We start from the raw sequence: 14,394 nt of genomic DNA, 5'->3' as shown, positions 1-14,394 counted from the left end.
ATGGAGTTTTGGTTCCTTGCCACTGTTGCCTTGGCTTTTGGCTTGCTTAGTTGTGGAAATTTAATATTCAACAATATTATTGATCTGCCTTACTTCAGGTGGACGATGATGCAATTTTCTTCTAGAAACAAACCATTGTATTATTTTCATGTTATCACTGTGAAGCTGCTTTGATACAATGTGTACTGTAAAAAGCTCTATCTAAATAAAGGTGACTTGACTTTAATGAATGAACCATTTGGATTCACACATGTACATGCAGACAATCCGTTCACCTGTTGGCGAATGTCATAATTATAATAATTAACCTAAATGAAGAAGTTCTGTCTCTTTTGCTGTAGGTTATAAGAGGGTGTGTGTGTGTGTGTGACCAAAGCTTCTGGTAGAGCAAATTTAAAGACAAAAGGGTTTCCTCCTCCTCCTCCACGATCCTGCTGGGTCGAGCCACATCTGCCCACGAGCGGCTCAGAGAAACCAACGGGATTCTGATAGACCACAGGAGGATGAATCATCTTGCCACTCACAGGGAACGCCGAATGGAAATTAAAGGCATATTCCTGAAATTCACTGAGGGCCTAGACGAGTCTCCATGGAGATAAAGAAGCTGCAAATTTGATTTTTATATCTGAAGAACTCAGGAGTGATTTGCAGAAGGCAATTAATAACTAAAAATAGGCTCACCTGAGCAAAGAAATCAAGTATACACACAAAAAAAAAAAATGGCGAATGATGTGAAGCTCTTAATAAATTGAAGGATTCAAAGCCAACACGAAATCAAAACTGACTGAGCGTGAGTAAACGATGACAGCTTTTTAATTAGTTTCTTTAAGCACTTCCCAAAGACTTCTGAAAGACAGACACACTGTCCTCATGTGAATGAAAGTGATGAAGAACAGAAGGTGTGTTTATGAGGGAACAGAGATATGGAAGTGAGGAACAACACTTCACACTGCAGACATGCTCAATATATACTGGCCTTTTATGAGACGTTTGACCCCATCGTCTCGTCCGCTCACGGCTTTTTATGGCCGACAGATGTGCCGTCTCTCGCTTCAGAGTTACAGTGCGTCTAAACCATGAGCAAACAACACAATACAGCTAAATTAAACTGTGATAAACTGTTCCCCTTATATTGAACAAATCTTTCCCAGTATCCTTTGCACTACGCAAGAGGATTTTGACGTTTTCAATCGTTTAAAAATAGCAATAAATGCACAGCCATATTTAAATGCATGAGCATAAAAAATAGTAACACTTTGCAAGCAATAATTAATCTTAGTTATACCATGGTCTGAATACTCGATTCTAATTGGCTGAAAAGTGTGCATTAAAGGTAGGGTAGGCAATTTCATAGAGGCTAGCAATAGCAAATTAGCTTTGAAAGCATAAGATCCCATTATGCATTACTTAAATGTTAATTTCAACACTTACAAACACATTATTAAAATCAAAAGTTGTGTCTGCTAATATCATTTAATGGACATGAACTAACAAAGAACAATTACATTTTTATTACCTAAAGTTGACAGATTAATTGTTGATTAATGAATGCATTAACTAACTTTAAGTAATCAGAACTAATTGTAAAGTGTTACCAAAAATTAACAATAATGTAAATGTGACCATATTTACTATTTACTACATACTAGTAGTGTGCAGTAGTCAAGAGTAACTCCTTTCTTGAATGAAAGAAAAAAAAAACACTTCATACATTTATATGAACTCATAAAAAAAATGATACCCTGAGATACAGAGACTGTTTTATGAGTATATCTTTTATGAGTATATATTTGAAAATGTTTTCACAAGCCTTTTGGCAGTCAATGGACAGTTGCCAGGCAATATCCGAAAGTTAAATTGAGTGGAACGAAGCATTGTTGAGTCATTTTAAAATCAAGAGACTCTTTCAGAGAGCGTCTGTAAGTGTGTGTGTGTGTGTGTGTGTGTGTGTGTGTGTGTGTGTGTGTGTGTGTGTGTGTGTCCCGTATCAGCAGATGTTCTGTCTAGCTCTAGTGACTGTCATTGAGGGTTCACAGCACACACGGTGTGTGAACACAGCGACGGCCACAGATGACGATAATGTCATACATTTCCCTGAGGGAAGAACCAGCGCTTTAAGATCAGTGTTAAACTTCCAGATAAAATAATCCATTTTCACATCACCAGGTAGCAAATGCCACAATGACATAATTGAACACGCCATCAGTTTGAGTCAATAGGAGATTTTTAACTTTTTTTTAAAATTTTGTGAGTATTAAAGACAAAAATAAATTTTAGGTTTTAACTTTTTCACTATTCAATTAATTATCAATAGATCAGATCTGTAATAGATTAAACAGTCCAACATTTTATAGCTGAATCGACTTTGTTTTATAATAAATTAATTTTGCAACATCGTTATTGAACAGAATTGAATCAACACGGAACTGACTCAAAGTGAATAAGGACACTTAGGGCCATATGAAATCCACTTTATTTTTTTCCCAAATTACTATATTTATTTATTTTCAAATTCCATTTTTCCATTTAAATTTTCCGTGTTTTTTTTTTTATTACAATTTTTTGGGAGGTTAAATTAAATTTTAGTAATCAAAAAGCATGTCTAATTAATAGGAATCATTCAATCAATTTATTAAAAGTTTAACAAAAATTACATTTTAGGGCCCTGATTTTATTTAAGTGTACTGACCTATGTTTTATTTATTCATCAAATAGCTGACAAAATCCGTGACATTTTCATGACTGGATTCCGTAATTCTGTCCACGTTTTGAAATCATAGGACCCTTTTCTGTAGAGCTGCTTTACAGAATTTGAGTCATTTTTGATCAAATTTGCATAACTGATTGTAATTTACCTGTTAAGCTGGTATATATATATATATAGAGAGAGAGAGAGAGAGAGAGAGAGAATAAAAAGTATGATTATGGGAGTAAAATGAGTTGCAAACAGTGTTTCATGTTGACTTTTGAGTTGAATTAATTACAAAAAAAATTTAGACAAATAAAAGGAAGCATGAGGAATATGAATCCAGGTATTTTTCAGTTCATTAGTCACGGATCAATCGGAGGGAATGCTGATAATGAATTTAAGCAGACAGTCACATGATGATTTGAAGCACAGTCACACACACTGTGAGCGCGAGCCGCCCGCTCATGTTAAAGCGCCACAGATGAACAACACAATGGCTTGATTTCCTGGAGCTCAGGCTGTAGATGCCATGGTTACCGTCGCCTAGAGACTCTTCGCTTGTTATTCTGTCGTTTATACAGCCAGCCGTGTCAATATCTTCCGGCACAGACGTCCTGACAGTGTGATTAAACCTGTCGCAGGTGTCAAGCTTCTTGAAGACACCATCTTCACACATAGCAAACAGGGCCGTGCACAGGGGGGTGGCCCGGTGGCTAGAGCCACTGCCCTTCTGCCCTCATCAGCTGAGGTGCCCCTCTCGCCCCCCTCCCTAACCCTCCAGAAGATTCCCATAAAAACGTTCTGTTATCGCTCCGCTAAAGATCCACTGATTCCGCTAATCCGTTCCGTGTTTTCCTGCTTGCTCCGCAGCGTCACTCATAGACAAGCATGTGCCCGCTCTTCGACGACAGATTCAGAATAGAATTTCGTCCCATTCACAGGTAGATTACAAATTACATTCCACATTACAGACAGTAGTCGATCCACAAAATTAGTATTTTGGTAATATGTTTTTGTATTTCTGTCGCAAAATGTTTTGCTCCTGGTCTTCAAATAGTGCTAACAAGTTACAACTCGTGCAACATCCATGTTCTTGGAAGAAAAGCAAATGTGTTTTGTGCCGTTAGCCACCTTGTAACCTACTATACTAAGGTACTATTCATTTAGATTAGAACACATTTAGATAATATATAGTATATTACCTTTTTATTATGTATAATGTTAATATGGTCTCATTAAAATATTATAAATATGATGTATGTTATAGATAGATACTATATCAACTAAGGCAACTGATTATAATGGGAAATATATTTACAGGAGTTAAAGTGTGAAAAACTGTCTGCTAAATATTCTATACATAATGATTTACCCTCTGGCTTTCTAGAACTTTGATTCAATTTTTGCCATGTTGAATAGGCTTTGTCTTTGCTCTTTCTCACTCCGTTCTTCTAATTTTGTGAAGGCATTGTTTTTTTGTCTACAAAATCTGCAAACAACAGAAAATGTTATTTATTCGTGATTTATTTATTAGTGTTATTTATATTAGATTAGATCAGGTTAAATAATTTGATTGAACAAGAATTCTAATTTTCACTACTCCCAGTGTATGATTGCAGAACAATATATGTTTGAAAATTTATGGAGCAACAGATTTTGTGTGAAAATAAATCAGAAAGGTGGTTTGTTTAAAAATCTTATTAATGTATGAGGTGGCAAGGAGGTACACACGGGGTAAAACCAGCATGGTAAGACACACAGTATTGATAAAAATACTTAAGCTAAATTAATATGCTTTTAATAATGTCTAAGTTGATACTTGTTCAAACCAATCACTTTAGTAAAGTTTATAACAATTTTGGAGTTATTTTGATAAATTAAATAATAAATGTTTGTTCAATAAATATAGGCTATCTGTCATAATTTTCATTTTAAAAATACAGAAACAAGATTCTTGAGATCTTTGTATTTAAATTGCTACATAAGTCTAAAACATTAAAAAATATATATAAAATAGTAGATTAAATTAGCACAGAATCAACTTTGATCAAGTCAATGATCAGCCAAATTTCCAAGTCCATCATCAAAAGCGTTTATGAAAAAAAGTGCTGAGCAGAATTTGTGCCATTGAGTGGTATAAAAGAGAATTAAGTCAAATGCGCATTTTACCCCGGTGTGACTTTATAACTGTTGTAACCTGTATATCATTTCAATTTATACTTTAAGTGTATAATATTAAATTAAATGTCTATACTACTTCCATAGGATGAGGCAGCTCAGAGAGTGAGAGCCCACTGAGCATCAGACAGTTAAACTGGCATTGACATTGAATTATTTAATTGGAAGAGTAATTATAACAACATAACTTGATTTTGCACTAAATCCTAATTGTAATCTTATTGCCCATATAAAAGAGTTGTTTTTAATTTTCTGTATTAAGATGATACTGCCTCATTCAAACTCCTTATAGTGCCCCCTTTTTTGGTTTAAGCCACTGCCCCTCAAAATGTCTGTGCACGGCCCTGATAGCAAATATTATATAATGACCCGTTATATGCTGAGCGGTGACACTAATGGAATGGGGATGTTACCGTGGAGACCAGCACCTCATCCCATGCTTATAATGGAAGTTGCCGGATCAGAATGGGACATTATAGTAATAATAACCACAGATCGCTGAAGCTCGTTTGTGTAATATTCACGTTTCATGTCATATCCTCATGAGGAAAACTATATTTGTTTGTGTTTAGTGCTAGTTTGTGTAATCAAGTTTCATATCAGAGCGTCTACAGATTCTGATTTATCATTTATAGCTCCGAGCTCTGAAAGCTACGAGAACCAGGGGAAATTTCATGTTTCAATTTTGCTGTCATTCATCTTCTATTTCCACTGCGTGCCGATAATATTCTCAGACAGAATTCAATTTAAAAGTTAATATATTAAAAAGGTCATTTCCGAACAGAGCCCATTTTAAAAATCGAATTTTAGTAATAAATAGCACAATTTATGCCTGTGTCCTCTTTATTTTCCTTTGTAGGCCTACAGGTGAAACATATTCTTCAAGAAGATAAGAATAGCCTATATATGCATATGCAAAAAGAGGTCATTAATGTTTTTAGGGCAATTAGGTTTTCTGCGTTGTGACATTATTTAAACACATTTAACTTTTCAGTTTTCAGTAAGTCAGAATCAATTAAAATCAAATCAGTTCAAGAAATACTTTAATGCTTCTATAAATATTTTACAATATTATTTGTAAAGTTTATTATTATTGTATTATTTATTAATTTAAAATGTAAGATTTTCCTACATATATATATCTAGAAAAATAATACATTATATAATAATGTAATATATAATAATATATATATATATATATATAGAAAAATAATACATTTTAAATAAAAAAGGACAAAAATATAAAGAAAATATTATGGAAAATGATACAGTATGTGTGTGTATGTATATATATGTATATATATATATATATATATATATATATATATATATATACACACATATATATATATATATACACACACACACACACACACACATATAATTTTCCATAATATTTTCTTTATATTTGTGCTTTAAGTTATAAGCATTTTTGTTCCCCTGACATTTGTCTTCTGAAAGTTCCCATTCAACAGCATGCCAAATAATCTTTATGGAGAGAATTCGATTTTAAAGCTACAATATATTCGAATTCTCTGCACGAGTGTGAAAAATGTCAAATGAAATAAATGTATGCAGTCAAACTAAGACCATTTAAAACTTTTCATTTTAGTTATAAATAGCACAGTATTTTTCACAATATGTTCAGTCATGTGTTTCCTTGTACAAGTGAAAAATACACTTTCTGAACATCTGTGTATTTAATTAATTTACTGTTAGTGAAACAAAAAATAATACATTCAGATAAATCTAAACTCTTACTGTACAATTATTAAAGGTGTACATCATGTAAACACTCTTTATCTGAGCAAGAGCTTTATACAGGCAAAGTCTTCAGTAAAGGCCTACGAATACTGTAACGTGTGTGTGTGTGTGTGTGTGTGTGTGTGTTAATTAGATGGCCTGTTTGGAGTAGAGGAAATGATGTTAATGGACATTCTCAGTGTTACTGCCAATTTGACACGAACTTAAATGATTAAAACATTTTTTATATGAAATCATATCATAAATGGCAACATCACAGTGTTTTCATCTACTGTTTTCATTTTCTCAGTATATTTCTCTCCTGAGAGATACGATCTCAGAACAGGAAATGACTCTTAAGGGAGGTGATATCCCAGAATGCACTGCATACCTGCTGTGAGCATGTTATATTCGTTTAGTCTCCGTTTGTCTGTTTTTCCTCATGTCTCCCTCTCTCTTCTGGACGACGTTCAGTATCTGAGTGAGTTCACATCAACACCTGCTGTATAGAGTTCAACAGAAGTCGTTTCCCCTTCACTCACTCATTACTACATTCAATTCCACTCATTCTGGGGAACTAAAGCGGTTTCACTTCTCTTTCTTCTGCTTCAATGTTGCAACATCCATTATTTACCATCATTAAAAATGTCTGAATGTGATTCACTTGATCAAGTGTGAAAAAATATTATTTTTAAATAGCAAATAGAACAAAGATTACAAGGAGTACATTTTACAAGAAAACACCATGTCAATCATTCAACTTCAAAATTTCATGTCCAATTCAATGTGTTAACATGGCTTCTCTTTTTGTGAAATTTACTAGCAATTTATGAGTGAAAATTGTATAGACACCATTTGTTCAGTGTATCTGAGCCTCAAATCTTTTCTAGTCACTAATATTTGCTTTTCTTTTTCTTTTAAAGTCACAGTGTGTTTGAAATAGGTGTTTTTAGTGGATGCATGAAATCCCAAAATCCCTATTCTCCCTCACTCCCAAACAAGATCATTTATCATCAATAATACCATTTGTAGCCACTAGATTCCTGTATAGCCCTATATATTAAAAATATATAAACAGGTTTGTGCAATACCTAATTGCTAAGAAGTTGTTGTCAGACATAATTACTTTTATTACGTTTTGCATTTGGATACATGTTTGGATCTTATCAATGACTACTTTCTGTCAACGTCTTTTTTGTTTGAAACGTTGATTTTAAGTGTCAGTTTTTGCATTATTATCACAGTCAAACCTATAAAACCCTTTGTTACCCCAAACTACACATTAAAAGCTTGATCAGTCACATGAAAGTAATCATAATCATAATAATGATTCAGTGCGGTCAGAAACAGGGGTGAATCCAGCTACTATCCCTATTCGTGTAACATGTAGAGGAGGGGTAAAGTAATAATTAGCAGATCTTCTCAGTGATTTTAGTCCCGTCTGAATGTGCATCTCAGTGATCATGACGGACAATGTCAGTAAAGATTACAGCGACTTTTACCTTCAGTAAAAAGATCCGGAAAAATCACCTCAGGTGACACTAATCCCGTGCGAATAGACCCGCTGTAAATATGTAGGCCTACGTGAATATTCCGTCATTTCCTGTTTAAAAGTAGTTTTCCACGGTTTTTCAAGTATGGAGACGCTTGAAAAAGCATCAGTTGCGTTCTAGACGCTGGGACGAGTCTGTGGCAAAACTCTGTGTTTCACACACACCATCAGATCAGAGAGAAGATCGACAGCACTTGTTAGAGGCACGAAACATCTTTTAGCGTTAGGCAAGTGTCTATTACCAACACAATCCAATCTGAAGTTCATTAATACATCGCTCGACCGGACAGAACTGTTTTATATATATAAATATAGGTTATGTGTGTTTGCGCACGTGATATCAGGAAGCAGCGTAACACACACATGACGACAGGAGTGACGGCGATGTGCAAATCGAGTTACTCTCCCACTTCTGCTAGTTTACTGAGATCTCTTATCCCGTGCGAATTGGCCTTTAATATTACAGACGTCCTGTGGTAAAATTACATTACTCCATCTACCCTGGTAAAGTTAATCCCGTCCGAACAGGGTTTATTCTACTTATTAATAACGCTATGCCTTCTATGTGTATGCCACCACTCGCATTAAGCGCTGTTAGAATTCAATGAATCGATTCAGCTTTTCGACGGCATCTGTGAAGATGTGTTAAATTTGACAAAGTGGTTTAAAAAAACAATCAACGTCTGTCTTCATTTTAACACTAGATCTACTGTTTGAGCATTTTAAAGCATTCACACATCCGTCTATAAGCTGTTTTGCTTGAGAAGTGTTTTTCTGTATGTTAAGTGACACTTGATTTGATTTTCTGTGACTGATGAATGACTTTCAGACATTTTTAAGTGTCTCAAGTGTCCAGATTCTTTTCCTAAACTAATTTATACTTTTTGTCACGTAAACCGTCTCTCTCTCTCTCTCTCTCTCTCTCTCTCTCTCTCTCTGTCCATCTGTCTGTCTGTCCATCTGTCCGTCTCAGGGTTGTTTCTTGGCGTTCCTGCCGAACTTGTCACTGAGTTGTTGAATGAGGTCAGCCAGTTCTCCAGTGGTCTGAGATTTCTCTTCCAGAAGCTCGTAGCGCAGACTGGAGATGTCCTGTTTTATTTCCTTCAGTTCACCTGTAACACACACACACATACAGAGAGAGAGCTCGATATATTACTCGTATATAAGCAGATTTTGACTTTGAAAGTACAAGTCATCAACAAGACACATGATTTGAGGTGACCACAAACAAGATGCTTCTGCTTTTAAAACTCACACACAGTGAAATACAGTGAATTTACTGGGTTTTTACCTTCGTTAACTTCATCATTCTCTCTGTCGACCTGAGCCTTCAGAACATATCGCTTAATCAAACGCTTCATTATCTTCTGTTAGACAGACAGACAGATACGAGGGAGAAAGACCTTGTCATTTTAACAGGATCATGATGAAGTTTCTCATGGTTTGTTGAGTCTCTCACCTGATATCTTGTGGGGTTTTTGATGGGTTTCTTCAAGGTGTTCAGCTCTCGACTCCTGAGATTTGCTCGATGATGATCAGCCTGAAAAAAACACAGATATTCAGCATATTCAACTGATGTGCATCACAGATGTATTTCCATCAGTTATAATCAGGTGTATCCAATCATATTCATAATGCATGGCTGCTTTTTGCATTGACTGATTCCTTTGTTATGAGAAACATTTTTTTGTTATGTTTTGTTTTGTGTGCATCACATCCCAAATGAAAGGAGAAAGTATTAAAAAGAGATGAAGTAAATGGCATTTTTGTTTTGTTTTGCGGACAAAAAGTATTCTCATCGCTTGATAAACTTAAGGTTGAGCCACTGTAGTCACTTGGACTATTTTAACGATGTCTTTACTAACTTTTCTGGGATGGCAGATCTCGATTACCTAGAAGCCTATGGAGGAGTGAGACAGCTCTCAGATTTCATCAAAAATATCTTAATTTGTGTTCCGAAGATGAACGAAAGTCTTACGGGGTTGGAACGACATGAGGGAGAGTAATTACTGACAGAATTTTCATGTTTGGGTGAACTAACCCTTTAAGTTAAAACCAAATATGTAAGTGTCCTGAATTGCATAATTTTGTGTTTTACCTTCGGCCGTGAATTGAGCATGCCCATCTCCAGCTCGTTGTTATGCAGATGACCTTTGCCCTTACACAGTCGTATAAGGCAGGACTTGACTCGGATGATCAGGTAGTAGAAGGATTTCGGGGTGGGCACCAGGTTATACGGAACAGGTAACGTCCGTCCCTCATCGAAATATGACAACCAGAGTTTAGCACGAGCAAACTTCCACTCCACATCAGCGTCTTCCTGCAGAGATTCAACACGAACATGAAGACATAAATCATATCATTCATTTAGGGAGGTTTCTACGTCAATAATGTGACGTAAAACACTTTAACATCTGATTTTGCTGGTCAGCAGTGCTGGCATGGTAACTGATTATATGTATATGTTACAAAAATATTGGTAAGTTTATTCCCATTTTTTTTTGTTTAGATTAAATTAATATTTACTTAAAGTATCCCTGAGATTTGAAAGTTAAAATGTCAATAATTTATCAACACTCAATGTGTTGATAAATTATTGACATTTTAACTTTCATATCTCATGTTTACAGTTCTGTCACATTCACATGCAGGTCGACAAATAAAACATTTCATCTTTTTTAGTGTTCAAGTGTTTTATTTTGATAGTTTTAATTAGAAATTGTTATGATTTAATTACGTATTAACTCACAAACCCCCTGCAGTTTAGTAATGCTTAATGTCGTTGATAACAAAGAAAAATATGTTCTTTCTCTTCGCATTTTGTATCAATATGGTAGTTGAGGTCAAAAGTAATCAAAAATACCTAGAATGTGTAATCTAGATCACTAACTACAATTTTTGTCATGTAATTTGTAATCAGTAATGGACTACAATTTAAGTAATCTACAATGTAAAAAATGATCGTGATTTTAAAGGTCAAAGACTTGTGCTACAGTGAAAAACTGTTCATTGGTTAACAGAATGTTTCCTTACTATATTCGGTAAACGACTGTGATAGATCTAACGGTACATTTAATGTAATTTTACCGTAAAATACCGTTAAATTTACAGTTTTTGGAAGTGAAAAAGAAAAAGTTATTGTAGAATTTACAGTGAAAAAACATTCCCACAATTCCCTGCGTGACACTTCACATTTGATGTATTTTTGTTGAAATAACTATGTTTCGTAATAGTTTTCTTATTTTTTTCTAATCAGTTATGGCATTAGGGTTTTATGTTACATTTAATGTTGTTAAATGAATGTTTATTGCATTTTTTACATTTCATGTGTGTTACCATGATGGTGTTTAGTGTTTGTGTGATTGACACTGTGCAGCTTCTATATATTAATATTAACTTTCTTGTGAAAGAGCTGCTTGTGATGAGCTTTAAATCATCATGTGATTTTTCATCACCGCTGTGACAGTGTATAACTATGGTACAAAACAGATATTAATCCTCCATTAGGTCAGTAAATGAACATTATCAGATAATTAAATACGGTTTATTACTGTAAATTTAACTAAAGTCTGTAAAATCTAAAATGGTGCTACCGTATTTTTTACGGTAAATTTCTGGCAACCACAGCTGCCAGTTTTTTACCATAAATTTAACAGATTTTTTTTTTTACAGTGTACCCAGAACTGTTTTCCGGTAAATTTAACTTGCTTTAAGGAGGCTTAGATATGTTTTGTTATTCAGAACTGAGTGCCCGTACCTCTATTTCCTGGTAGGAGTTGTTGATCATGGCGATCAGCATGTTGAGAAGAACCACCACCATTGTGACGTTATAAACCCCGTACAGCACGTAACCGATGTTCTCAATGAACTTATGATCATACTTCAGAACCACGGAAATCACCTCGGAGAGCCCAAATATGGACCAGAACAGAGTCTTGAAGCTCTCCTCAACCCTGTCAACACACACAGATCAGAGGAACACGTCACTGCTCAGATCCCTCGCTTTCACGGCTCATCAATCTAAAGAAGTTCATTTGAAAATCAACAGGTTTCTCATCAAATTTGATTAAAAAAATTATACTTTAGACCCCCCAAAAAAACAACAAAAAAAACCACAAATTTTATTTAGTGGTTCAAAACTTATATTTTGTTTTAATACTAATCAAAAATATTTATTTTCCCGAAGACAAAACCATACAAAGAAAAAAATATTTTGGGTAACACTCTACAATAAGGTTCCGTTAGTTAAAGTTAGTTAATGCATTAACTAACTGTAACTAACAATGAGCAATGCACTTGTTACAGTATCAATAATCATACAACTGTTTATTGAGTTAAAACTTATATATAAGTTTTGATTTTAACAATGCACAATGCATACATAATGGTAACAAATGGAACCATAATGATAAGTGTTACCAGATTATTTATTTTAAAAACCAAGCCAAAATGTTACTTAATGTAAGTCAATTTATTTTTTATTTGTTTAACAACATACATTCACCATAAACAAATGAAATAAGAGATTAGTCAATGTTTAATTTAGTTTACTTACTATAAATAAAGACAACATAAGATCTTAATGTTTATTGTGAAGTCTTTTTGTAAATATGCATCATATGGTCTGCTATGCACTAAAAGACAAACAGAAAAACCAATAAAACTTACAATAATTTCTAGCTAGTATGTGTTCTGCACATCAACACTCAAGCTAAATAATAATATTTAAACAAAATTGGGTAACACTTTATTTTACAGTGTCCTTGTTACATGTTACATGTACTTACCATAGTAATAACAGTAAATTATGCATAATTACTTGCAACTAACCCTCAACCAAACCCTAATCCTGCCCTAGCCCTATAGTACGTACATGTAGTTAATTAATATTACTCAGTACTTAAATATATAATTATACTGTAACAATGACACCTTAAAATAAAGGGTTACACTTTATTTTAAGGTGTCACTATTACAGTGTAATTATACATTTACATGTACTACGTGTACTTACTATAGGATTGGGATGAGTGTTTGGTTTAGGGCTAATTGCATGTAATTATGCATGATTTATATTTGTTACTACAGTAATTACATGCAACTTATGTAACAATGACACTGTAAAATAAAGTGCTACCAATATAACTTTATTTATTGAATAAAGTGTAACCCAAAATTGTTTATTTGATTGTTATTTTATAGTTCTCAGACGAACTGACCAAAAGAGGTTGAAGCCAGAAACCATGATTTTCAGTGAGGCCAGTATAATAATACACTCCTAGCAAAGTTCTATACGGAACCTTCAAGGGTTCCGTCAGCCGCTTCATATAGAACTTCTTAGGGGTTCCATTTTGGGATAATTTTATGGATTATATGTTTTAATTAATTAATTTTGCTTCAATTCATTTGTAATTGTAATTAAATTGTATGAATTAAACATCTTGTAAACACTTTATCACTAAAAGAAAAAAATGAATAACCTGTTAAACATTAAAAATAGTATTAATGCAATAATTTATGGCATAAAGCGTTCTTTAACATTGAGTCAAGAACCCATAGGCCGTGTGTCCACCAAAGCGTTTTTTCTCGCGGCTGGCGTGTTTTTTCAATTGTTTTCAATGGGTTTTTAAAACGCCATGACAGTAACGAGGCGCTGAGCGTCTTTTTCGCGCTGAAGCGCTGAGCGTTCAGCGTTTTCTACAGGTCGCCGAGAGTTGAAGAATGTTCAACTCTGGGTAAAACACAGCGCTCATCACTGTCACTTTTTACCCAACCGTCCAATCACAGTGGAGGAGGGGCGGGACTAATACCACACCGACCAACTGCCACATTCTGCTTGTACATCAACAGAGGACGACAACAGGCATAATAACGGAACAAAATCATTTAAAACAAGAGCCAGAGAAAATATGTTACATTGTATCGAGATTTTAATATAGAATCAACACAGAAACAAAATATGTGTGAAATGAGATACTAGTAACACTTTCACGCAGGCCCGGAGTGGGTAATCGGGAGAATCGGGAGAATTCCCGGTGGGCCGCTTCACGTTTGGGCCGGTCGAGGAATTTTTTTTTTTTTTTACATTTCAATGTCACGTTAGTTACATAGGCTACACACGTTTCGCATTATGACACCGCAGCGCGCAGCCTCTGCATGGGTTGTACCATGTGAGGGAGTTCTCCCCTCCCCTCCTATAGAGTTGGTTGGGTCCATAGTCCGTCTTTTCCAA

The 14,394-nt window shown here is 34.6% G+C and overlaps 1 protein-coding gene across 1 annotated transcript in view; it reads right to left on the bottom strand.

Moving 5' to 3' along the window:
* Window positions 1-6,499: 6,499 nt before the first annotated feature.
* Window positions 6,500-14,394, bottom strand: part of trpc7b (transient receptor potential cation channel, subfamily C, member 7b) — a gene marked incomplete at its 5' end in the record, with an annotated part of 56,152 nt that continues 48,257 nt past the window's right edge. Inside the window, 5 exons of the mRNA XM_084133099.1 lie at window positions 6,500-9,274; window positions 9,454-9,529; window positions 9,622-9,702; window positions 10,261-10,482; window positions 11,920-12,115. Coding sequence (XP_083989225.1) covers window positions 9,132-9,274; window positions 9,454-9,529; window positions 9,622-9,702; window positions 10,261-10,482; window positions 11,920-12,115 — 718 coding nt within the window. The 3' untranslated portion in view covers window positions 6,500-9,131. The remainder of the gene's footprint in view (window positions 9,275-9,453; window positions 9,530-9,621; window positions 9,703-10,260; window positions 10,483-11,919; window positions 12,116-14,394) is intronic.

Source organism: Abramis brama, assembly GCF_963993115.1.
Source record: "Abramis brama genome assembly, chromosome: 13".
Classification (NCBI taxonomy): domain Eukaryota; kingdom Metazoa; phylum Chordata; class Actinopteri; order Cypriniformes; family Leuciscidae; genus Abramis; species Abramis brama.
Note: the sequence above shows the minus strand (reverse complement) of the source record. Positions and strands in the feature narration are given on the sequence as shown.